The following is a 27,475-nucleotide window of genomic DNA, read 5'->3' as shown; positions in this document are numbered from 1 at the left end:
AAATCGTGAAAAAACCTCACGGAGCACCGGAGGTACTCGACGGTGATTCCTCTAATCCGGCGAGCTTCACCACCCACCTCACCTCACCACGTCGCCTACTTATGAAAAGAAAATTCTGAAACAACTACTCTCTCAAATATTTCCCAAAAGAAAACGATATGGAGGGAGAGCTTGATAATCCGAATTGAAACAACTACACTCATCGGCGCCGATAATCCAAATTGAAACCTCTCTAGTGTTGTCGATGCGACGGGGTGGGGTGGGGGTGGGGTGGGGTGGGGGTGGGGTGGGAGTTGGGTGTTGCTCGGATGGGGTGGGGAAGAAGATAAACAGTAATCTTCTTTTGTTTTTTTTTTTAGTTTATAATTATATAGAAATAAAAATTATTGTGTATTATTTAAATATTTTTAATTTATGTAATAATATTTAATTAGATTTGTGGGACCCAATTACTTGACACATCAGCACTTAACAAATTTTTTTACGGAATTATGACGGAATGACCACATTGATTTGTTGCATTCAATTTCAGGGACTATATTGATCGATTTTCAATTTCAGGGACCATCTTGATGGGATGGGTCAATTTCAGGGACTATTTGTGATAAAAACCCTAAAATAAATTAGAAGCAAATCTAAGGTTTGTAAAACCCTACCCATGTCGGAAAAAAAAGGGAAATTGGACATGGTGTGGTGCACCCACCGCACCACCTCCGACGGAACACTTCCCATTAGGCTCGTGTCCTTGCACCACTGCCAGGCTTTGGCCTGGATTGGACTACACCGTGGGCTCGAAGACCCTAGATCTGACCCGTATACCTACAGCTATACTGGGCTTTCGTCCCACTTGCCTCGAATTGCATGCCGCAACCTTCTTGGTTGCTGGGCTTGTGCCACAGCCCATTGGACTAGGCCCCAGCCTCAGCTGGGCTTCATGTGACCCAAACCCGCAAGCTAGCTTCGCTGGGCTTGCTTCCTATGCAAACCTATGGCTAGCAATTTACTAGGCCTAATCCGTGCCCCCTACCCCCTGTCCAGCCCAAAGCCATCAACTGTTGTCGCTGGGCTTACCCATTCGACCCGTGGCCTGAAAACCACCTCATGGGTTGCTTTTGCAACCGTACCCGACCCCTTTGCTCACGGCATCCAACCCAATTTTTTGGGCTATGGTATTTTCGACCCAACGCTATTATTTTAGCATTATTTTGCTTTTACGATCGACCCTGTTTGGCCCCAATCTACTGAATTAATTAAAAGTGACCTGCAGTCCATGAATAAGATAATGTGACACACCCCGTCCCGAAAGAGGGCATGCTGGCCGTCACGTGAGAGTGACGTAACCATTTACACAGTTCGGAAGCTTTAAAAATACAATTACTAAGATGAAACACCCGAAGGTGAGTCCTACATTTGTGAATTATGTCAGAACATCGCTGGATTTTCCTCGTGGCCACCAAAGCTCTGCAATCTAGAACCTGGAGGGGCGCAAAACAAAATTGAGTGGGTCAGTAAAACAAAGTTTTTCAAAAACCTTTCATTTAAAACATTTCTAACCCCTCGCTGTAAAACCTATATACTTTCCCATAAAATAGCATAATACTTTTCATAAATCTCAATCATCAATCTTTCTTAAACCAGAAATTATGCCATGTTAAAAACTTTCAAAAACAGATTGAATGATGCATCAATGTAACAGGTGAAATAGTGAATTAACCGGAGACCCTGCAGTTGATCCTATACGGTTAATTCCATAGCTCAACATCCAATCCAACCGGAGTCACCTCGGTGACCTGTACGGCACTACACTGCAGATAAGTCGGAACTACCTGAAGTAGTCTGTACGACATGAATGGTGTAATAATACGCTCTAGTGCTTCTCTCATCAATCATCTATGCACATAACCTAAGTCACCTACCAGTCAGAATTACCTCAGTGATCTGTACGACTAGCATGTAGGAACCCTTTCATGGTCTGTACGACATGCACCTACTTGGATCCAAGGTGAGCGTACGGTGCGGTGAATACTATAAGCACTAACACCATGATTGCAGGTTATGAGCTATCAACATAATATACATCATCAATGATTCACATGAATACGTAAAACTCACCTGATACTTACCTGTGCATCCACAGCACCAATTCACACATATATATATGCATCAATTATCAATTCGTATAACTCATATCATTCATATTATGCATGCATGGCATTTTAGAAATATATTTTCATTAAAAACTCAATTTCTGGTAATTTCAATAGCATATAGGTATAAACATAAATACTACCCACTCACCTGGAGTTCGCCCTACAACTCCCTAGCACAATACGTCAAGGCGTCATGACGATCGGCGCCTAAAACAATAATCAAATTCAACCTCAGAATTCACGTCGATAGAATATATAACTTATATAAAATACGTCACTACGTAGTTCGATCCGGAAGATCTGCAACTCATATTTTAAATCCATAACTTCTAGAGGTCCACAATATATCTCTAGGACAACATCCTAAAATTTCATTACCATCCAACGGTCGGATCTCCGTCAATTTCCAAAACCAAGTGACGATTAACATTCTATTTTATGAACTTACAACTCCAATTCCGGAAGATCCGTAAATCGGATTCCCAATCCGTAAGTTCCTATAATCCTCAAATATTACGTATTACAACGTATCAAAGTTTGGTGACGATCCAACGGTCGGATCGTCAATTCACATTTTCACCTATATGCGAAATAACTATAAAACGCTATTTAAAGCACCTAACCAACAATTCTTAACAACTTCTCATACGGTGCTCAAGTTAGGTATATGAATATACCACAGTGACCTACTCGACGTCATGAACGTCGAGGAATTTTTAAAATAATTTTTTTAGCGTCGCACGCGCCCCTACGCGTCGTGGGTGGCACGGACCTATGTGCGCCCACGCGCATCACCTTCAACCTCGCGATGCCAGAACAGTGCCACCGGCGCCGGAAACTGGGTAAACCTGCAACTCGGGTTTTCTTGGCCATTTCTTCACCATTTTGACCCAAATTTCTTTCTACTTGCTCTAAATCAAGAGAGGAAGAAGTCCATACCTAAAAAAACCTTTAAAATAGTCTGAATCTCGACGGAGCAATTTCCCAAAAACTGGTCACCTTGGGACTTCGTGATCCCGACGTCCAAATCGACGCAACGAAGCACTCCGAGCTTCGTGGGAACCTCCTAGAACTCGCTGTGAACTTGGATCGTTCTAAAAACCACCCAATAAAAAGTTCGTGAACAGTGCTTAATTCGGTGCTCGTGATTTCGACGTGATATCAAACGAGTTCTTACCTAAATTGGGTATGGATGTGCTCGTAGGGTCCTCACGAAACAATGGTGACTTTATAATCCTCGATCTGCAAAGTTTGCAAGGGTTTTGTTCTTTGTCCGTACGGTTCGAAGGAGAGAGAGAAACCGAGAGGGAGGAGAGAGAGAGTTCTATGAGAGAGAGAAAGTACGGGAGTGAGAGAGAAATGATAGGGTTGTGTGGTCCAAAATTGTACACCCAATCAAAACCAATTACCTCCTCACTTGCAAATGGTTCCAAATTAATAAAAACTTACCTATTTGGTCCACTTCCATAATTTTAACCACACACACTTACCACGAAAAATTCAACGTCCAAGGGCAACATCATATTTTCACGCCATCCGTAATTTATTTCTGGGACGGGCTGTCACATAATGAATCCAAAATTATTGACCTGAAGACCACTTTTGGACATTAACAATTCAATAGTTTATTTTTATACTTTCAACCGTTAACACATTCAATAGCACATCCATTAAGCTTGAATTCTGGTATTGGATAGTGATGTTTCAGTGCATTTTGGTTTTCAGTTGAACGATTTTCGCTTGGAGTGAGAAATCCAACGGCTTTTCTAGCGGGGACCTTGGTTAGTTCATAATTTCATTGTACTTTTTGTTGGTATTTGCTTGGATTGACTTGGGAATGACACGTTTTTACCTGAGTGCAGGGCATTTCTTAAGTGTTTCTTTGCTGGAGTTTGCACATATGAGGACTCAAGTCCTTTTTGTTAGTAAAAACAGATTGCAATCTGCACAGATTGCAAACTGCACTGCACAGATTGCAATCTGCACAAACTGCATTGCACTGCACAGATTGCAATCTGCACAAACTGCACTGCACATATTGCAATCTGCACAATCTGCACAAACTTACTGCACTGCACAATCTGCACTGCACTGCACAGATTGCAATCTGCACAAACTGCACTGCACAGATTGCAAACTGCACAATCTGCACAGATTGCAAACTGCACTGCACAAATTTGCACAGATTGTAACTGCACAGTCACACACTGCACAAATTAATAACATGATGATACTTCTCAACCTTTTTGGTCTTTTGTCGGTCAACAATCTGTGTGTTGTGTGTTCACTCTGTTTAATTGTGCTTCCTGCTTCTGTTTCCCATCCCAGAGAGTAATTATTTCGAAATATCTTTATTTGATTAATGAATATAGTTCCATTATTTGATTTTTACAGATTTTTACATAATGTCTCAATCTCAAAGTCAAAGTACCCCTAGTAGTACTAATGTAGCATCATCTACGGCTACATCACCATGTCCTCCACAACCAACACAAGCACAACCCATACAGTCAAAACCATCAATGCCTCCCCCAAACCCCTCATCCTCTAGAAAAAGAAAAGCACCACCTATTCCAAAGACAAAACAACCAACTATAATAGCTTCACTAGAGAGATCTTCTTCTGAGAGATCTTGGGTTTGGGATCATTTCACTAAGTGTACGGTCTGGGAAATGCAAGAAGTAGAAAAGGATGGAAAGAAAGAGAAGGGGGAGGTATAAGTATTGAAGGCTACGTGTAACCATTGTAACTCTTTTTTTGCATGTGATACTAGTGGGGGTGGAACTAGTACTTACATTAAACATCTCAATAAACATTGCAAGTCATATAAACCAACTGATGAGTTGCAAAAGGTTATAGGCAGTTCTGGACCTTCTGGGGATGGCAATGTCAAAAACATGCTTGTTGCTAAAGGGTGGAGCCAAGAAGAAAGTGTGGAAGGTATTATTAAATTTATTGTGCTCGAGAAGATACCTTTTAGTATTGTGGAGAGTGAAGGGTTTAGGCGGATGATGTGCAAAGTCCAGCCTAGATTGCATGTTCCATCTCGGAGAACTATGATGAGGGAGTTATTCAATATGTATGATAGCATGAAAGATCAGTTAAAAAAGGAGATACACAATCATAGAGTGAGCTTGACTACTGATACATGGACAAGTGTGCAAAACTTGAACTACATGGTGCTAACTGCTCATTTTGTGGATGATGATTGGAATATGCACAAAAGGATTCTAAACTTTTGTTTGATTTCAAGTCATCAAGGCAAAGAAATAGGGAAGATGATTGAGCAATGTTTGGTTGAGTGGGGGATTGAAAAGGTAATGTGTATCTCAGTTGACAATGCATCGGCTAATAAGGTGGCAGTTGAGTATGTTGTTCGTAAAATGCAGAAATGGCCTAATAGTAAAATGATTATGAATGGCAAGTTTATGCATGTGAGGTGCTTAGCTCATATTATCAATTTAGTAGTGAAACATGGGTTGAAAAGGTTAGATACAAGTGTGGATGCTTTTAGAAATGCTGTGCAGTTTGTGAGGTCAAGTCCCCGAAGGTTAAGTTATTTCAAGAAATGTGTGGAGAGTGAGAAGTTGGATAGTAGGGGTCTAGTTGTTATGGATGTGCCTACTAGGTGGAATAGCACATACATGATGCTAGAATCTTGCTTGAAGTTTCAAAAAGCATTTGAAAGGATGATCGAAGATGATGAAGCCAATATATACACCACCTATTTCAGTGAAAAGGTGCTTAATGATGAAGGAGAAGAAGTGGCGGGTAAAAGGAGGGTTGAACCACCTAAGGAGGAAGATTGGGATAGTGCAGAAGTGTTTGTGAAATTTTTGAAGGCCTTCTATCTTATAACTTTGAAAATTAGTGCAAGTAAGTATCACACATCTAATACAGCTGTTCATGATGTCATTGTTGTGGAAAACGAGATTGACAAGCTTTTTTTACCTGAATATATGCAAACTGGAAAACCTGTAGAGTTGGTGCTACGTGATATGGCATTCAACATGAGAGCCAAATATCGAAAGTATTTTGGTTCAATTGAGTCCCTTAATCAAATACTTGTAGTTGCCCTTGTCTTAGACCCAAGGTTCAAATTGAGGCACTACATGCACTTGTGCCGAAAGCAGTTACAACTTCCTGAATAAGAGATTGAACAGAAAAGTAATGAAGTGAAGACATTGTTGAAGGCGATGTGTGATGAATATGCTTTCCAAGCTTTCGGTTCACAAACACAACAAAAGGGTAGAAAAGATTTAGTTCTTGACATTTCTTCTTCAAGGGTAAAACAATCATCTTCTAGTGTGCCAACGGAAAATCCAATAATATTTAGTCAAATCATGGATGATTGGGAGAAGGAACTAGAAGACACCGAGGATATTGTGTTTGCACATGAGGTGGATAGGTATCTCCTTGACACTGTAGAGAAAGTACCACAAGGTTCACAATTTGACGTTTTGAAATGGTGGAAGTTGAAGGGGAGGAGCACATATCCCACACTTGCTTTGATAGCGAAAGATGTCTTGCCAATTCAAGTGTCAACAGTTGCCAGTAAGAGTGCATTTAGTGTAGGAAAAAGAGTAATTCACCCTTGTAGATCATGTCTCCTTCCTCAAACAGTGGAGTCATTGATGTGCCTCCGAAACTGGATAAGAAGTGAACCAATGGGCAGCATTGAGTATGAAGCAAGTCCTGCGGAGCTTGAAATTTATCAAGAGTGTGAAGAATGTAACTATTTTGTTTTTAATAGTTTGGTTTATAACTTTATATTAATTGGTTCACAATTAACGTTTGTTCTTTATTGTAGAATATAAAAGAAAAAGAGCAAATACTATCTCTACAAGTTCAACCATCTCACCAAGTGTTCCTAAAGCTCCTTAAACGAATAAAGGAAAAGGAATTGCGGTAATATTTTAAACTCAAATGAATGAACTTTAAATTTCAATGAGGATAATATGATGTTGGACTTTAAAAATGTCATGTTTATATTGTATTTTTGCTTACAGATTCAATGAGAATTGTTGTCGGAACTTGGGCGTTGGAATTTGAAATTTATTGCGGATGTGTGCAATCTGTGCAATCTGTGAAATCTGTGTCTGTGCAAACTGCAATCTGTATTCTGTGCAATTTTTTTCAAACTGCAATATGTGCTCTTTTTTTTCAATATGTGCACTGCAAAATGCAAACTGCAATCTGTGCAGTTTTTTCAAACTGCAATTTCTGGAATGTGGAATCTGTGAAATCTGTGGAAATCTGTGAAATTTATGGAATCTGTGAAATTTGTGGAATTTGTGCAGTTTTTTTCAATCTGTGCACTGCAAAATGCAAACTGTAATTTGTGCATTTTTTAATTGCAATCTGTGCAGTTTGAGAAACTGCAATCTGTGCAGTTTTTTCAAATTGCAATTTGTGGAATCTGTGAAATTTATGGAATCTGTGAAATTTGTGGAATTTGTGCAGTTTTTTCAAACTGCAATATGTGAAATATGTTCTGTGTAAAAACTGCAATCTGTGCAGTTTTTTCAAACTGCAATTTGTGTGCAGCAAACATTTTTAAACAGGAAAAAAATAATGGACCCGTGTACCCGGACCGAACCGGCCCGTTTCAACCGGGCCGGGTAAGGTCCGGTTCCTGTTTTCAGAATTTTAATACCCGGCCCGGCCCGCCCCGTCTCCTTTAATTCCGGGTCTGGTCCGGTCCCTTCAAAAATGGGCCCGGCCCGGCCCGTGCCCAGCCCTAGTCCCAAAGCGCTCACACTTTAGTTCCTGAAGAACCTCAAATCCACTACACTTAAATAAGCATATTGCATTATGTGTTCTTGAATGAACCTCTCTTTTATGAACTAAATGTTCATAAACTAAATTGAACCTGTAGTTTCAAATTTAGTGCCTTTGAAACCTGAAGTTTTCACAAAACAATACATCCATGAAAACCCGACGTTTTTCATGAAAACCATGTCTTAGAACTCGAATGTTCTAACTTTGATGCTTATGGATGATTTATTCCCATAACACCAATCACAATCTTGTTCCCTCCAATTCAATAGTTTGTCGAACCGTCACAAATTCGATTTCCCTTATTGGATGTTTCTAATAGAAACCACTTTATGTGATGTACAAGACGTGAATCTCCACTTGACTATCAAAAAGCTAAGAAACCATCTTAGCTAACAATGGAATGGAAGAGCTGAATAAGCCTCCGCCATGATCTTTATTTGAAGACCTATGCCCAAAGCACTACCAACGGAAGTACTTCCTAAACGTGGATTCCATGGCTCTTTGGCTCGCTCCTACGGACCGTCTAATCATGAAAGACATTGCTTGAAGCATACCATGATTACGTCCATGAATGAGTACAATTATGAAGTTTATAAATCTGATCAAATTTTGACTAGAGAATATTTTTCTCATCCTTCCATGTTTCTAACTCACTCCTGAAGCAGAAGTATAGAAAGCAAAAGTTTACCAAATTCTCGAATCTAATTACTACCACAAACATATGGTAGAATTAGGGCATGCCAAGGTGTGGCATCATGCCAAAAGCATGATCCTTGGCACCTAAAACCTAAAACTTCAAGAATAAGGGATAATATTTCCAAACCTTAACCCTACAGAATCTACTTCTATCTCGATGGAATAGATCATTGGTTATGCACATATTCGTGCCCCTACCAATGTCGTTGAGAAGTACTATTCTCGTAGTTAATATGTGAGAATAATTTTGCTTCACCAAATATCGTTGGAAAAAAAGAATTTTGACATGAATGGCCTTATTGGCTGAATCCATCCTAGTAATTTTGGTTTACTTTGTGAACATTTTTCCATGCTCTTGGATTCAAGTTTGATGTATGTTTTAGTTATCGATAATCTTATTGATATTATCCTCGAATATGAGTTAATTGAATCATGTTTCTTAATACACGTGACCAATTCAATTAAACACGTGTTTAGGTAGGAATGTGGGGAAGTTAGTTGTCTGGATGAGTGTGATACTATAAGCAGACTAACTTTACACCTAAATCACATCTTTAACAACGACTTTAGGTCTATCCAACCTGATTAAGAGCATTGGCACACTCCTCGTTGTATGAATGGTACTGAATTACCATTTAAAGGACCTTAAATTTTCCATGTCGTTGCGTTTTTAAGGATATTCGAGATCACAATGATCATGAATGAAACCACTGATGGAAAATAGAGTGAAATATCTTTGCACCACCTCTAAAAATGAGCCTGAAGTTTTGATTTGGGGCCAATGGGCTGTCTCCCAACTGGGGCACACTCCACATGTGGCCGACCTGGAGTTGGGTGATTGAGAAGTTTACTTATTTTGGCACGACCATTTGGGACACTTAGGTCAAACAATGATGCTACGACGCATCTCTTTACCCGAAGTAAGGATCTTGTGCCTACAAGCACACTTTGCCAAGCATGCTCATTAGGGAAATTAATTTCATCCATCGCAAAGATCCGAAACGACTCTCTTTTCACAGTGGATTCAAGGGAATATATGTGGACTAATCCAACTAAAATACGGACCATATAAATACTTATGGCTTTGGTTGATGAATCGACAAACTGGTCACATGTTTGTCCACACACATTGCTGCTAAACCTTCTAGTTGATTAAGGGTTCACCACCATACTTATCCCTTAAAGTCCGGGAGACTGGATAATGCCGGAGAGTTTATATCGACGGTTTTCAATAAAGTATTAAATGTATTTTGGGTTTATAATTGAACATCGAATTCCTATGTTCACCCCCAAATAACCTCGCCTAGCGATCATAAAGCGCAATTTAAATGATCGCTTGGATTTTGGTAAACGTACCAATTTTTCGGTTTCTGCCTAGGGCTATGCAATCTTGAACGCAGCTATGTTGGTCCGCTTTGAGGCCCATTGCCACCAAACATATTTGACGTTATAGTTTGTTACTGAGTACGAACCTGACGATTTTCGTATTCATGCATTTGGGTGTGCATTCCATGTGCCAAGTTGGGTTGTCTCAACGTACCAACATGGGTCCTCAACGAATAATGTGAATCTTTGTCGATTATGATTCTCATTCACACTAGCTCTCTTCGAGCCCTTGCATGCGATCTCTTTACCGCTTATTTGTGGGTTGTCACTTTAATGAGACAGTTTTCCCACCGTTAGGGGGAGGTAAGAACGTCAACGTTCCAGTATAATGACGTGAAGTTGCGGGGATGTTGCCCACTATGTCACATCTCGATCCTCGTACCGCACAAGTGTGATAAGGATGTGCGATGAATTCTAGCTTTCAGAATGTTGCTCCAGACACATTCCTCTGATCTAGCTAAAGTGACGAGATCAAATACCAGCTGTCAACATGCCTGCAAGGATATACATACTTAACGGACGTTAAGTCAACATCCCTGGAAGGTGTGTCATCTTTGTTGGACTGTTTGAACGCTCATGTTGGACGGTCTGGTACACAGATGGATAGCCAATCAATCTGTCCTGACCTAGAGCACGACAAATCACTCGGTTCATAAGATTCACTTCCCTAGAACGTGAAGATATGGCACAAAATGAATCCATACTTGATCGATGTCTCAAATCATTTTCATCTCATGAGATTAATCCAGATTACTCCCGATACATGAAGTTCTTGGTCCAGTATACTAGTTTGGATGAGCTAAATGGAATTGAAATGAGATTACCATCAATGATGTTTTCATTTATATGGTAGCTACCGACATAAATGAAAAACGAGGATATTATTGAACTGTATTCCGTTGATTAAGTGACAACGTAGAACTAATTGGACAACCGAAATTACAATCCAGGTCAAATTCTTTACCAAAATATGTATTGGACCTATCATTCCTACACTACCCAAGGTAACCCTGTTATGTTACAAGTGGGAAATGAAGCGTTATGAGATGAATCAAATAGTGCGATGTGATGCATGCTTTACGGTGCAAGGTTTCTCTCAAACGTCCTATGATTGATAGCAGCATTATGAAATGTGGTTAGTGTTTTCTCCATGGGGATATAGATATAGAGATTTACATGTAAGTTCCCAAAGAATTACATGGACTAGTTCAAATAGTTCCAAAACCACGGAACACCCTCTTAAATAGTTTGAGGCGTTCACTTACAATCTGACGGATATGGTATACCCGTCTACGTGATTATTTGATCAGTCAGGGATATGAATGAATGCTCTTGCGTGAAGTCTTATTCCGAATTGCTAGAGTTATAGTTTATGTCGTTGACACAAATCTCACTAAGAAAACTGCCTTGCACCTGAAGATGGAATTTGAGATGAAAGATCTTAGGAAAACTCATTTATGCCTTGACTTGAAGTTCAAGTGTTGTTCTGACAGTATTTTGGTTTACCAATCAAACTACACCCCAATTTGTTACTTTTGAGTATACCTATGATCGTCCATACGTTATATGCAAATGAGACCCTTGAAGAGGTTATGGAATCCGAAATTCCATATCTAAAGTTCAAATTTGCGCTTCATTGTACTTAGCTCATTATATTAGACAGGACATCTCCTTCGCTGTTGAGATGCAGCACCGCGCTTACATGCAACCACTGAATTGGTATTAAAGACGTACCCTAAAGGTACTATGAGGGCAAATCCCAACACATCTCTAGCTGATCCATCCCTCCTGATCCTTGAAATAATGCTTGCCTTGTTGTTATGCTCACACAGGTTACTTATCAAACCTGCACAAAGCAAAATCCTTGAATGGTTATGTCTTTACCGTTAGGGATATCGCAATATCTTGGAGGTCCACAATATGACCTTAGTTGCGAAATCTTATAATCATTCCAAGACTCACCTTACTTCACTACGCCACAAGTGAGACATGGTTAGGAGTTCTTGTTGAGCATATTTGAAGTACTTGTTGTTTTCATCCATTGTTAAGTCCCAACGATGATCCATGAAGATTATGTTGTATGTATCCACCCGACCAAGACATAATACATCAACGAAGTCAACGTCAAGACATATTGCGTCTACATCTACATTAGCAAAGCATCAGGAGATTGAAGTCATGCAAGCCGATCCCAAACAACCTTGTCGACTTCTACACGATGTCACTGCTGAAGTTAACCTTCCAGAAGTTTGTCCGAGGGATTGGTATGCCTAACTATTTATATGCGATGCTTGTAGTTCTCATTTGGAAGTTATGTCAAACTCAGGGGGAGTATCCAGAAGTATACTTACTTGATCTTAATGTACTATTTTTTCCTACGATTAGGAGCATTTTTCCCACTGGGTTTTTGCTACCTAACTAGGTTTTAATGAGGCACCCATCCCGAGTTGATCATACCCTTGTGAGTTCTTCTACTTGCGTCTAAAAGACATATAGTTTTGACTTAATGCAACTTCTCACTTTTCTCCTTAGACTATGGGTTTTCCCCCACTTTGAGTTTTATCATAGCAAGGTTTTGTGAGTTTTACTTTTTATGCATTCTTCCGTTGATCTGAGACTCGCATTCGCTCATTGTGCTGACGACTTCATCAATTGTACTTACTCCATCACTAAAGACCTGATGCGACATTTACTTGAGTATTTACACACTCAAGAGGGAGAGTTCTATTAGATTAGGAATGTGACTGTGTAAATCTTAGTGTATCTAGGAATATCTCTTATATTCTTGTTAGGAGTTGATTACCTATTAAGAGTTGTAATCCTAAAAGGGTAAGGAATTAACCTTCCCTACTATTATAAATAAAGGCACAATGGAGTGGAATAGAATACACCCCACAATTACACGTCTCTCTCTTTCTCTCTACAATTGCCGCACCCCTCTCTTTATAGCCGCCATAATTGTTCAGTAAATTATGCTTACAACACACTTAATAATTATCTGTTATTACTTAGCAAAATTCAAAGGTTTCATTTTACCCTTTTAAAGAATAAAGTTGTAAAAAAATAAAAATAAATAAAACAGTAGTCGAAGCTCTGACCGGAGTCGACGGCTCCCAACTACCTCCTTTCCCCGCCTCTTCCATCTCCTTTCTAGTAGTATGCATGGATCCACTTTTAAGGCTTAAAAGTCGTGAACCAAATTACACGCCTTTCACTGTCACCGCAAACATTCTCGTCATGGGATTAGTCTGAAACCATAATTTTGCTACTAATTGATTAAGGCTTATAGTCTTGAACCAAATTATACGTCTTTGACTATTACCACAAAGTGTTTGGAGGTGTTTGTTATAGTCACATTCCTGAACAATTGAGACACAAGCTGGAGGAAGCTTCAACCAAAGGTATTTTTGTTGTATCTGTTAAAACCAATGCTTAGATGAAATTGATGAGGTAACCAGTAGAAAGAGAAAGAGGCAGCAGAATAAGCCTACACCAAAGTTTAGAGAGTGGCATAGAGGTACAGACTTGAAAAATCCTGACTTTTAAAATGGTATGCTTTTTCCTAATAAACCACAATTGAAGGAGGCTATCATTAATTACAGTGTAATTAATGGGAGACGTGTGTGGTTTAAAAGAAATGACAAGGTTAGAATTAGGGCTGTTTGTCAAGAAGATTGCCCTTTTGTCATTTATGGTGCAAGGTTGCATAAATCGGCAACCTTCCAGATCAAAACACTTGAGTTGGAGTATGTTTGTGCTAGAGATGAAAAAGTTTCTTGGCTTAATTCTAGATTCTTAGCACAAAGATATGCTAATCAACTCCTCATTGCTTAAAATATCAGTAACTGTGGAAATATTGATAAGCAAATTTGTGGAAATATTGACAGACATATTGAATCGGTTGAAATATTGATAAGCAAATTTGTGGAAATATTGATAGACATATCGAATCGGTTGCTTTCTATGGAAATAATGAAAATTTAAAATGAAATATTGGGAATTCTTAAACATTGGTTTAGACGAAATATAAGATTTTTTTCGATATTTAATAGATGTATAAAAAATATCGACAATATATGTCGATTTTATCATAAAGTTAAGAGTTTCTCCAATACAAGGTGAAGTTTAGACTTCACCCCCCCATCTCCATATCTTTATATGATTTTTTAGATATTTCCATGGAAATATCGACTGTATCGAAGAAATTTTAAACCCTGGTTAAATCAATGAGTGACTTTGATGAAAAACAAAACAATACAAGGTATAGAAAACAAGTTAAACCACGATGATCCAATGACCTTTTTTTTCTTGATGATTAAAGAAAAATAAAAATATTAAACCCTAGCCTATAGACTCATGTAATTTTCCATCTCTATCTCTCATATCATCAAATGCTTCCCTTTTGGAGACAACGCTAGTGGATGACTAGTATGGTGGAAAGAAAATGAACAGATTGGTGAGAAGAAGAAAAAGTCACTTTGCATGATGGGCAACTATCTCCTGCGGTTTGGAGTGTAGAAACTTATGATTCTGTGAGAGAAAGGGTAAAGGTAGAGAGAGAGAGAGAGAGAGAGAGAGAGAGAGAGAGAGAGAGAGAGAGAGAGAGAGAGAGAGAGAGAGAGAGAGAGAGAGAGAGAGAGGATTCTAGAAAGAGAAGTGTATTGATTGAATGAATTCATCTTACTATCCGAAAGAATACAATATCATATAAATAGGTACAATTAGCTTAACAGCTAAGTAAAGTAAAACCTTTAATTACATATAGGTTCTATTATATTCCTAACACACCCCCTCAAGGTGAAGGGAGGAGGACGAACTGAAAGCTTGGAAGCCAATTCGGCAAATCTATCAGAGGGCAAAGATTTAGTGAAAATATCTTCAATTTGAAGAAGAGAAGCAACATGATGCACACTGACTTTGCCACAGAGAACCTTCTCACGAATATAGTGATAGTCGATTTCAACATGCTTCGTCCGAGCATGAAAGACAGGATTGAAGGCTAGTGCAATGGCACTTTTATTATCACAGAAAATCGCAGGAGTTTTGAGAAGAGGAAAGGAAAGATCCTGCAATACTTGACAAACCCAACTGAGTTCAGCAGTTGTATGAGCGAGAGACCTGTACTCAGCTTCAGTAGACGATCGAGCAACAGTGCATTGCTTCTTTGCACTCCAGGAAATGAGATTCGGTCCAAGAAAAACACAGTAGCCACTAGTGGATCTTCTGTCAACAGGACAACCAGCCCAGTCAGCATCAGACCACGCAATGAGGTATTGAGGACCTTTTGTTAGCCAAAGACCGAAATGAAGGGTACCCTTCAAATATCGAAGGATCCGTTTAACTGCCTGTAAGTGGACTGTCCTAGGAGAATGCATATGTTGACATACTTGGTTAACAGCAAAAGCCAAATCAGGCCGAGTCCATGTTAGATACTGTAAGGCTCCAACAGTAGAGCGATAAAAGGAAGGATCAGAAATAGGAGAACCAGAGTGATCCAGTTTCGCAGAACCAACAGGAGTGGAGCAAGGCTTGACACCAATCATATCAGATTTCTTCAGCAAATCAAGAGCATATTTGGACTGATGCAGAAATAAACCTTTGGCGGATCGGTGAACCTCAATACCGAGAAAGTAGTGAATATCACCCAAGTCTTTCACAGGAAACATAGTTTGTAACTGAGTAATAATGGATTGACAAACTGTGGTAGAACTACCAGTGATGATGATATCATCAACATAGACTAAGATGAAAGTAATGGTAGAATCCTTTTTGATAAACAGACTGGAGTCAGAATGTGAAGAGGAGAAACCTAAAGAGAGGATAGCCTTGTGAAAAGCATCATACCAGGCACGAGGTGCCTGTTTTAAACCATAGAGTGACTGTTGGAGTTTGCAGACATGTGTAGGTTTGGACGGATCAACAAAACCAGGAGGCTGGACCATGTAGACATCATCCTTTAATGTACCATGCAAAAAAGCATTACTTACATCAAGCTAATGGACAAACCAGTCATAGGAAACAGCAATGGATAAGAGAATTCGGATAGTAGTAGGCTTTGCAACGGGACTGAATGTCTCAGAGAAGTCAAGACCCTCTTGTTGATGGAAACCTTTGGCGACAAGACGAGCCTTATACCGTTCAATAGAGCCATCAGATTTATGTTTGAGTCGAAAGACCCATTTGCAACCAACCAAGTTCAAATGAGACTGAAATGGAACCAAGTCCCAAGTGCCCGTGGATTTCAATGCTTGAAACTCATCCTTCATAGCTTGCATCCAGTTGGGATTTTTTGAAGCTTGGAAAAAGGTTGTAGGTGTGGAAGGAAGACAAGCAATAGAATCAACAGAGACTGGAAGGGAATGTTTGGTTGCTATGAAGACCTTTGGTTTATGAATTCCAGCCTTAGCTCTCGTAATCATAGGGTGCGAATTAGGTAGAGCAGGGGCAGGTACAGTAGCAGATGGTAAACAGGGAGTGGACTGAGCAGCTGTGGATGCATTACTGTCAGGTACTGAAGATGCTTGATGTGGATTACTGTCAGGTACAGAAGATGCTTGATGGGGTGATGAACCAGTAGGACTAACAAGCTGCGAAGTACTCGGTGAAGGCCTTGGTGAAAAGGAGACAGGAATAGTGACAGTAATAGGAGAAGAGCTGAGAGGTGAAGTATGCTGGGGTAAAGTAGAGACAGAGAACAAGCCATGCTTAAACGGGAACAGGTGTTCATCAAAAGTAACATGCCGTGAGATGTACACTTTGTTAGCCACAGGATCAAAGCAATGATAGCCACAATGATTGAGACTATAGCCGAGGAAAACACACAACTTGCTCTTCGGATCAAGTTTAGTTGACGAATAGGGCTGCAGCCATGGGTAGCACGCATAGCCAAAGGCTTTGAGAGTGTGATACTGAGGGATAGCATTGAAAAGTTTTTCCCAAGGGCTAGTAGGAGATGCTTGATGAGGCAGTCTATTTATAATGTAGACAGCAGTCTGAAAAGCCTCAACCCAGAATTTTGGTGCCATTCCACTCTGAAAGAGAAGAGTCCGACCCATTTCAACAACATGTCGGTGCTTCCTCTCTGCGCAGCCATTTTGTTCAAGTGTATGCGGACAACTTAACTGATGTGTAATACCCTGTTCATTGAGAAAAGTCTGAAAATTCTTGCTTAAGAATTCACCCCCTGAATCTGACCTGAGACATTGAATCTTGCAAGAAAAGAAATTTGTAACTTTGAGAACAAAAGTCTTGAAAGTGGAGTAAACATCAGACTTATAAACCATAGGATAAAGCCAGTTGTATTTAGTGTAGTCATCTACCAAAATGAGGTAATACTTGAAACCAGTACATGAAAGAGAGGGAGAAGGACCCCAAACATCTGTATGCAGTAAGTGAAAAGGCCTAGTGGAAGTACAAGGCAAAGTAGAAAATGGTAATCTAGATGCCTTCCCCATCTTACAATCAGTACAAATGGATCCTGAATTGACAGAACCAATAACAGGTAGCTGATGTTTATTGACAACATTATGTAAAACTAAGCTCGATGGGTGACCGAGTCTTTTATGCCAGAGATGAACATCTGCCTTAGCTATCATCAATGCCGTAGGTGAGAGAGCAATGCCTGAGGTTTTATTGGATGCAGTCCAGTAGAAAGGATATAAGCCACCTTCACAGAGGCCCTGGAAAAGCATCTTCCCAGTTCTTAGGTCCTTGATATAACCAAAAGAATCAAAAGTCAAATAAGCCCAATTGTCATAGACAAATTTGTAAACGGATAACAGATTATGGGATGCTTTGGGAACCAACAACACATCATTGAGCTTAAATGTAGCATTGGAAGTACGAATTAAGGCAGATCCAGTATGAGAAATGTACAGACCTTTACCATTACCAACAAACAGCTGATCACTGCCATTGTAGGGAATTGCAGAATTAAGAGAGGATTGATCAGGTGTCACATGATGAGAGGCTCCACTATCAATCAACCAATAGCTCGGTGGAGGAGAAGTCGCAGCCGTCATGCCAACAGGAGGTCCATGATTTGATCTTTGAGATGCAAACTGAAGGAGCTTCTCACAGTTGAGAGCTTCATGACCAAATTTGAGACATAATTGGCACTGAAGAGAGCGGCTAGAAAAGGAATTGTTGAAATTCTGACCAGAGAATGTGGATCTGGAATTAGGACCAGGACCAAGAAGACTTCCAAAAGTGTTGTTGTAATGACGATTGCCTCCAAAATTGCGATTCGAATTGTAGCGATTTTTATTCTGAAATCGACCACGGCCTCTGAAATTGTTGGAACCAGGTTGAGCCGTATAAGCATGAAACGGTGCTGAAGAAGAAGACGGTTCTCTGGTTTTGCGTTTCAGAAGAGAAATCTCTTTACTCAGGAGTAATCCATGCAGCTCATCAGGATTGACAAAGTCAGATCGTGTTTCAATAGAATTAATAAATGATTCATACTCAGTGGAGAGACTAGAAAGAATGTAAGCCACAAGATCTGAGTCAGAAATCGGTTCGCCAGCCGCGGCAAGTTTAGCAGAGATTTCCTTAAGAGAGTTGAGGTAATTAGTCATGGAAGAGTCTCCTTTTTGGATAGTCTGAATCTTCGAACGAAGGCTGTGAATGTGAGTACGAGATGCACCAGAAAACCGACGTTCGAGAGATTGCCAGAGAGATCTGGAATCGTCCATGCCAACCGTCAATGGAAGGAGATCTTCAAATAATGTTGAATTAATCCAAATCATCAAGATTTGATCACGATCGCACCAAGTCTCAAATGCGGGATTAGAAACTTGAGATCCGGACGAATCAGTCACAAAGAGAGGAGGACACACATCAGTTCCATTAACAAGCCCTAAAAGCTTGAATCGTTTCAGAACAGGAAGAAAGAGACTACGCCAAGTAATGTAGTTGTGGCGAGTGAGCTTCGTTGCAACCATGCCAGTGATATTCTGAACAGTGATCAAAGAAAGAGACGGATTGGACGCATTGGGCGCGACATTAGAGCCAGAAGAACCAGCCGAAGAAGAAAGATTCGCAGAATTCACACCAGTCGCCATCAGAGAAGCAAGATTGGAGAAGAAATTTTAAGAAATTGAAGAAGTTCAGGCAGATAAGATCTGTTTGGGAGAAGAGAAAGGGTGAGAAAATTCAAGAAGACGGAAGCGGTGGATCGAGGTCGTTAGACATCGGCGAAGATACCATGTAGAAACTTATGATTCTGTGAGAGAAAGGGTAAAGGTAGAGAGAGAGAGAGAGGATTCTAGAAAGAGAAGTGTATTGATTGAATGAATTCATCTTACTATCCGAAAGAATACAATATCATATAAATAGGTACAATTAGCTTAACAGCTAAGTAAAGTAAAACCTTTAATTACATATAGGTTCTATTATATTCCTAACATGGAGAGGACTCAACCTGACGTAATACATCTTCTTGAAGATTGAGTGAAAACATGAAAAAGCCTATTGGAGAATAGTAACAAGAGTAATTAATGACGGATTCATTCTCAAATTGTGCTTCTGACAAAGATAAAATGTTTCACTTGCCATAAAGACTATCTCCACAGCCGTCTTCTTTTGCTTCTTGCTTTACTTCTTTCTGTTGGAAAGTAGCTCTCCTCATCATATTTGCATTTTTTTAGGGGTGTGCTATCCACACATCCCTTTTTACTTTTCACTCACCTCTTGTTGATTTCTATCATTTGATCTTCTTCAATTCATCCGATCCAACGGTCAAAAATTAAAAGGGTGTATGAGAAGTAAAAAGAGGTGTGTGAATATCACACCCCTTCTTTTTATTTCTGTAACTTACGTGCCATGGTGATCGAAACGCCCATTAGATCCTTCTGATTAGTATATAATTAAGAGGGTCGGATGAATAATGGTATGGTATTTGTAACTAGCTTAGAAAATTTTTACTTGTATATGTTAAGATTTTGTTTTTAGATATGAGTACATAAATTTTCAGTCTTACAGTGAGACGGTTTTTTTTTCTTTTGTTCAAAGGTGAACATAATAATTATTACATGCAAACGATGAATTGACTTCAAGTCTTCAATAAGTGTTGTGATGAGTCACATATGCAAACAACGACTTGACTTCAAGTCTTTAAGTGATGATGATCACCTGATTTTATCTGCTCAAAGTATATTATGTTCACATTCTTTAAGATCATAAGAGCGTACAAATAAAACTAAACGATCGAGTTTGCAAGTTATTACATGCATACGATGAATGACTTCAAGTCTTCAAGTGATGGGGATGGCCTGATTTTATCAAATGATGACTTGACTTCAGCTGAGGTTGCCTAATAGATACGCAAAGCTTCCCTATATTAGCTAGGCTAGCTAGAGCTGTTACATCCAAATGACTTACTTTGAGCCAAAACAAACGTTTCCTGGCGGCCAGGTAAAGAAGAAGAATCTTGAAAATTAATTCATGACTTCCAAGTCTTCAATTGATCGAGACATCAGTTCACCACCCACTCATCAATCGACTCATGCTTTTTTATTTATTTATGCTTTTGCATGAGTTGTGTCTATAAAAGGGGTTAACTTCTCCACTCTTAAATATCCGAGAGTCATAAAACAATATTTCCTATAACCAGAAAAAAACAACCTGCCATGAAAATGGAATCTTGGTTGTCCAAGTTTACCTGTTTCCATTGTCTTCTTTTGCTATTACTCAATGCTACTCATTGTTTTTCATTTGCGCAGACACAGACATAGACACTTTGCACACTGACGAGCACTCCTTCTTGTTACAATTCAAGGAAAGCTTTACGATAGACAAGTTAGCGTCTTCATCTCCTTTTGCTTATTCGAAGGTTGCATCTTGGGCTCGAGAAGGAGATCAGAATCAGAGTAACTGTTGTTTGTGGGATGGTGTTGAGTGCTATGCGAAGTCTGGTCGTGTCATTGGCCTTGACCTCAAGAGCAGTTGTCTCTATGGTTCTATCAATTCCAACAGCACCCTTTTCCGACTTGTTCACTTGCAAATGCTTGACCTCTCAGATAACAACTTCAATTCCTCTGAAATACCATCGAGATTGGGCCATGACCTTTCCAGTCTATCCTATCTCAACCTTTCACGGTCTGCATTTTCTGGCCAAATTCCATATGTAATTTCAAAGCTATCCAAATTGTCCACTCTTGTTCTGTCTTACAATAATGGTTTGGCGCTTAGGCAGTCCAATATGAGAATCCTAGTCCAAAACTTGACCAGCATAAAACAACTTCATCTTAGTGATGTAGGCATATACTCCACTGTGCCTGATATCTTGGTCAATGCATCTTTTCTCACATCTCTCGATCTAAGCAACTGTGGGTTGTATGGGGAATTCCCAGTAGGCATTTTCCACCTACCAAACCTAGAGGAGCTTAGATTGCAATCAAACATAGACCTAAATGGTTCTTTTCCTAATTTTAACAGGACCAATTCCCTCAAAATATTGGTTGTTTCAGGGATAAATTTCTCTGGTGAACTTCCTAGTTCTATCGGAAACCTTCATTCCTTAAATTACTTTGATATCTCATTCTGTGGTTTTGATTCCCATGTTCCATCTTCATTTGGAAACCTTACCCAGCTCAGTTTCCTTAGGATGTATTCATTTTATAACGTTTCTGCAGGCCCATTCTTAGTTCCTGATTCCTTGTCTTGTTTTGGAAAACTAACCAAGCTCAACTACTTGAATCTTCGGCAAATTAACTTAAGGGGAAATTTCCCACGTTTTGTGGCTAACCTGACCCAACTTGCATATCTAAACTTGCGTGGCAATTTAATAACTGGTGAAATCCCATCTTGGCTTGCAGTAGACTTGACCCAATTAACTTTTCTACAGCTCACCTTCAACGATTTGCAAGGAGCAGTTCCTAAATCGCTTTTCCACCTCAGAAATCTTGAATCTCTTAGCCTTACCGATAATAATTTGAGTGGATTAGTTGAGTTTGATGAGTTTTCCAACCTCAAAAAGTTGAAAAAACTTGGTTTATCGTTCAACAAGTTATCCGTGCGTGTCAAATTTGGTTTGAGTGCTACTTTACCAAAGTTCGAAATTCTAGAGTTGGCTGAATGCAACTTGACAGAGTTTCCTGAATTTTTGAAAAATCAATACGAATTGGAAGCCCTAAACCTTTCTAGTAACAATATTCATGGCCAAATACCAAAATGGGTCTGGAATGCAACTAGAGAAACTTTGGTCAATCTGGACCTCGATATGAACTTCTTAACAGGCTTTGAGGAAAATCCAGTCACGTTTCCATGGAAAAATCTGCAGTATTTTAATCTTCGGAATAATCGGTTACAAGGGTCATTGCCAATTCCACCACAATCTATCATGTCTTACTTGGTCGGCAACAATAATTATAGTGGAGAAGTATCACCATTGTTCTGCGACTTGAATTATCTTCAAGTTCTTGATTTAGCCAGAAACAGCCTGAGTGGCATGCTTCCACGGTGTTTGGGGAGGTCCAGCGGCTTGGAAATATTGATCTTGATGTATAATTCTTTCCACGGTGATATTCCTCCATTTTGTGCTAACAGAAATAGTTTGAAATTGGTTCTGTTGGGTCACAATCGGTTACAGGGGAAGCTACCAAGATCAATGGCCGATTGCACTTGGTTAGAGTTTCTTGACATTGGCAACAATCAGATGCGTGACATCTTCCCTTCTTGGTTAGGGGTACTTCCAGTATTGAGGGGTCTCATTTTGGGGTCGAATGCATTTCATGGGATAATTGGGAAGCCTCCAACTAATCATGAGTTCCCAAACTTGTGCATCATTGATTTATCCAACAATCTGTTTTCAGGTATGTTGCCTTCTAAGTACATGGAGAACTGGAATTTCATGAAATATGTTGTCACAAACAAGATAAGCTGGTACTTTGAAGTCTCATCGAACTTCAGCACAAATAATTATGGATTTTACAATCAAATTTCGTACCCGATGATAATTTTCGGAAAAGGTGTTAAGTTGACATATTATAAGACCCCCTATGTTCTGAGACTCATAGATTTCTCAAGTAATAGATTTGAAGGAGAGATTCCAGCAAGTATCATTGGGAGTCTAAGAGCACTTCATTTTCTAAACCTCTCCAACAACGCTCTCTCTGGTCACATCCCCTCATCTCTAGGGAACTTGACTGCTCTTGAATCGTTGGATCTCTCTCAAAACAAGCTCTTAGGAAGGATCCCCAGTAGTTTGGCACAACTAACTTTCCTTGAGTACTTCAATGTGTCGCATAACCATCTTTGGGGGCCTATACCACTTGGCCAACAATTTGGTACATTCATAAAAGATTCATACCAAGGAAACTCAGGTTTGTGTGGAAAGCCTTTGTCCAAGAAATGTGAAGGTTCTCAAAGCTCGAGGCTGCCGCCACCATCAAGCTTTGAAGAAAATGAAGAGGCTGGATTTCCATTTGAGTTTGACTGGTATGTAGTCTTGTCGGGAGTTGTTAGCGGACTAATAGTGGGAGTGGTTGCTGGAAACACATTGGCAGACAAGAAGCATGAATGGTTTGTGGAGACATTCAGCAGGAAGAGGAAGCCAACAACCGCAACGGCGACGAGAGGACGTTGAACTTAGCTTGATGTGTCTACCGGTTAGAGAAATGTTTGGGCCTTCAAGGCCAATGTCATGTTTTTTATGATTTATGGTGCTTCAGCATATGTTGTTATGTTATATTACAATAATGGGGTTCTATAAGCTTGCTTTGCATAATCTTTCTACTTGATCGAAATCAGTGTTATCAACAAAGTAGTTGGAATTATATTTCCCGTTTCCATTTGCTTCTAGGTCAAAACTAGCAAAAGTGTCGCGCTCTCTGTGGGTTTTAAATTCGTAGTTTATAGCAAATATGAATCATTTCCCAAATAAAGAGAGAGAGTTTGAATAATAGTACATAATAATCAATTGATACTCAAAAGCTACCAACAGCTTAACTGCATTCACAAACACAAATATCACTATACACATAATAGATACTTCTGAAAATTCCATAAAATTACAAATCAACCCATTCATTTCTAAATATTTCAAAAATTAACCGAACATCTAAACCATCATGGTAAAATAAGTCTTAGTTACATTAGATTTTATTTACTTTGCATCAAGAGCATATGTGCAATCCAAATGGGAGATTTCTAAGTTAAAGTTATATACATTTCCAAAAGTTTCCCACATTGATTAGTCATTCATTATACACTTGCATTTTACTAATTCTACGTTAAGAGTTCTATGTACAACTCAAAAAAGCAGATTTTAACAACTAAACGAACGGATGTTTTGATAAAAAAAAACGATAAACAACATACTAAATGGAAGTGATGTTTTAAATCTGGAATGAATGCATACCTGAAGAGCTGATTTCAAATTGGTGATCCCCTTCTCATCCTGGTAACATTTATCAATTGGAATCAATAAAAAATTCTTGATGAGGGCAAAGCTAGGAGTCTCAATTTCAAAATCCAAATCAGAAAATAAAACAAAATTGAATGAACTATGAAGAAAATTTAAACTCCAACAGAAAACTCAGCGCTACACAAAATCATTGAATTGGAATGAAACTAATGAGATTAAATTGAACAAAACCAAATCAATTGAAGCTATTCTCTGCAAATCTTCCGAATCAAATTAATAAAACAAAAATAAAAAATTTAAAAAGTTAGAGATCAGAAGAAAGCATATTAAAGCAGGCAAAAAAGACGGAGACGGAGCATCAACTAAGTGCAGATTTCCTCGAGACTTGCTTAAGAAGTTGAGTTCTAATGCAAAACCATAAAGTGAGTTCTAATCTAAAGGCTCCTACCTTAAAATTAGAGGAAAACTAATGAAAAGGGCTTGAAAACTTTGAGTTTTAATGATAAAGACAAAATAAAGGGTAAAGTGAATAGTACCAGGATTGACTTTTTAGTGTAAAAATATGGTTTTTCGTTAAAGTGAACAGTACCGAGTGCTTTTCGTTAAAGTTCCCTAAAATTAGACGTATTCATCAAATGCGAAACATATATCATAATCTTCGGTTGAGAATGTCAGTTTGTTTTTTATGAGAGTTGTGAGGGACAAAGTTTGCTATGTGCTTATATGATCTTGGACTACTCCCTATATTGCCAATTGGTTTTATGGTGGAACTCCAATTTCATCATGGTATCAGAGTAAGGTTGTCCACGTGTGAAGCCCAACGGCCACACGCGTTCCACGTCACCCAATTGTTGTCCACGTGTAGGCTTGAAAATCCGTCACACGTGCGGAGCGTGTTGAGAGTTGTCCCACATTGGTGAGGGACAAGGTTTGTTATGTACTTATATGATCTTGGGCTACTCCCTATATTGCCAATTGGTTTTATGGTGGAACCTCAATTTCATCAGTTTTATGGGGTTTTCACTATTTTCAAAATCAATATCAAATTTTGTAAGGAAGAGAAAAGAATTTACCTTTGGGAAAGTCTGAGCGGTTGCGGCGGTTGGTAGAATCGAAGAGATTTTAGCAGATGAGGCGAGGAGGAAGACGAGGAGAGTAGAGGCAAGCAGCGCGGTGAGGGTTTTAGCGGTGAGAAAAACAATGTGGGAACTGGGAAGTATCTAGAGAAACGGCGGGTTAACAAATTGGGAAGATTTTTTAATATGCCTGGAACACGAGATGATTCATCATGTGTTTCTATATAAGTAGTAAGATTTTTGTATTAAAAATTTAATAACATAAAAAATAACTTATTTAATAACACGTAGTGTACCATTTGTGTTACGAGGACAAGAAAAAATTTCTCAACAAATTGAAAGGAAAGGGATCCTCTCCAGATCTCTTCCACCTAATCATCCTCATTAAACAATCCAAGCACTTGAAATTTGATCCAACGGCTAAAAACACATGCCCACTTTAAAAGTTATAATAATTTTAACCGTTAGATCAAATTTTAAGGGTTCGGATTATTTGATGAGTAGGATTAGGTGGAAGGGATCCTTTTTGGACATCTTACTATGCAGCTAAAAAAATAGCACTGAAAAATGATAGTGAAACAGGGGCTTTTTTTGTCCTTTCACTGTACTTAGAAATATTGTTTATTTTCCTTATTGAGCCTTAGTATAGATAATTTATTATGGATTTTCACGTGTAAACTCTCGATAAGACCAACTTCAAATTTTGGACCCAAATTCAATTTTTTTTTTTTAGGACATCGATATTTTACATTAGGAGGATGGAAAGTTCGGCTAAGTCACACAATGAACAACCTAATTTGGTATCAAATTCGCCATCTACGAGATTCGAACTTAAGACATCTCACTTCTATGTGAATAGGAATATCACCAGACCATAGTACTGAGTGACCCTAAACTCAAATATTTAAGTTTACTAAAAGACAAAATTTAAGTCTATGAACAATGAATGTTACTCAAACCTCAAGACCTAAATTTCATGACTTAAAATATGTTAACTGTTGTGAAATTGTTTTAACCCTATTTTTTCGGAAAGGATTTTTTGTAACTTTGAGTTATGTTATCTTAATTTAATTTTACAAATATATTAATATAAAAAAATTTAAATTTCAAAAAAAAATTTAAAACCAAACAAATCACACCAATCAACCACTCAACCAACCAAAATATCCATGATAATTCATAACATAAACTAAAAACTTAAACACTAATTGAAAATATAAATGATAGTTCATATAAGCTAAAAGTATTCGCCTTGTCCTGGTGATGGGATTAGAAAATAATTTATTAAAGTGGATCATCTTAAAATTTTTATTTTATTATTTTGACGTTGAATTTAAATTTCATCCGTTGGATCTTTATTCTATATCGTTGTTTTTTAAAAACTAAAAAATATGGACCATTAGATCAAAATAAAAATAAAAAATGCCAAAAAAACGAATTTTAATCTAAAATTTTACTGCGCATGCACCCAAATCCCACCAGAAGGTTTTTGGCAACCTTAACGAGGAAGTTTCCTTTCCGAAAGTACCCTTAATTCCACATGAGGCTTGATAAAAATGGCTAAAATTGTCATAAATAAAATTTCAACTATTATAAACTGATTAAACGTTAAATTTAGACGATACAACGATTGAAGATTGATGGCATAGCATAAGATGAAAATTGATAATTTCATAATGTCATAAGGAAAACCTACCAAGCATTTGTTGCTAAGTTTCCCAGCCTATATCAGACCACATATTACGCAATGGTTCACTTCTAGCTAAGAGAGCAATTGGCCAAGTATATATGTCATATATTGCACTGATTTTACAACTATGATATGACTGTAAATTAATTGTTAAGGGTTTGAGGAAGCTAAGCAACTTTTTCCATTGGACTCTCCTTCTGCAATAGGGATGGAGATGTGGGTTATTTCTAAGTTTGTTAAGGACACATTTGCTCTCTTGTGTTGAAAGTTCTAGGATGGGTACTAGTTTAACCTAGAGGGGGTGAATAGGTTCCAATTTAAAAATCCAATT

The 27,475-nt window shown here is 38.7% G+C and overlaps 2 protein-coding genes and 2 long non-coding RNA genes across 6 annotated transcripts in view; 2 read left to right on the top strand and 2 right to left on the bottom strand.

Annotated features, from left to right (window-relative positions):
- Window positions 1-27,475, top strand: part of LOC126634473 (receptor-like protein 6) — a 151,264-nt gene that overhangs the window by 73,575 nt on the left and 50,214 nt on the right. The gene's annotated exons all lie outside the window — the stretch shown is intronic.
- LOC126634482 (uncharacterized) lies at window positions 2,297-3,364 on the bottom strand. The gene is made up of 3 exons (XR_007627356.1): window positions 3,328-3,364; window positions 3,090-3,244; window positions 2,297-2,357 (listed from the first exon to the last, which is right to left on the bottom strand). It is a non-coding gene; the product is annotated as an uncharacterized LOC126634482 (long non-coding RNA).
- Window positions 22,156-27,475, top strand: part of LOC126634475 (receptor-like protein 34) — a 36,143-nt gene continuing 30,823 nt past the window's right edge. Inside the window, exon 1 of the mRNA XM_050305006.1 lies at window positions 22,156-23,715. Within this exon, the coding sequence (XP_050160963.1) occupies window positions 22,234-23,598 (1,365 nt within the window). The 5' untranslated portion in view covers window positions 22,156-22,233 and the 3' untranslated portion in view covers window positions 23,599-23,715. The remainder of the gene's footprint in view (window positions 23,716-27,475) is intronic.
- LOC126634481 (uncharacterized) overlaps window positions 23,494-27,475 on the bottom strand; it is a 47,202-nt gene continuing 43,220 nt past the window's right edge. Inside the window, exons 3-4 of one of the 2 annotated variants that reach the window (XR_007627351.1) lie at window positions 24,373-24,411; window positions 23,494-23,639 (exon numbers count right to left, since the gene is read on the bottom strand). This is a non-coding gene — a long non-coding RNA (uncharacterized LOC126634481). Of the gene's footprint in view, window positions 23,640-23,863; window positions 24,234-24,372; window positions 24,412-27,475 lie in introns of those variants that run through there. The other variant, XR_007627352.1, reaches the window with a different exon arrangement.

This window comes from Malus sylvestris, chromosome 9 (assembly GCF_916048215.2).
Source record: "Malus sylvestris chromosome 9, drMalSylv7.2, whole genome shotgun sequence".
Taxonomy (NCBI): Eukaryota; Viridiplantae; Streptophyta; class Magnoliopsida; order Rosales; family Rosaceae; genus Malus; species Malus sylvestris.
Note: the sequence above shows the minus strand (reverse complement) of the source record. Positions and strands in the feature narration are given on the sequence as shown.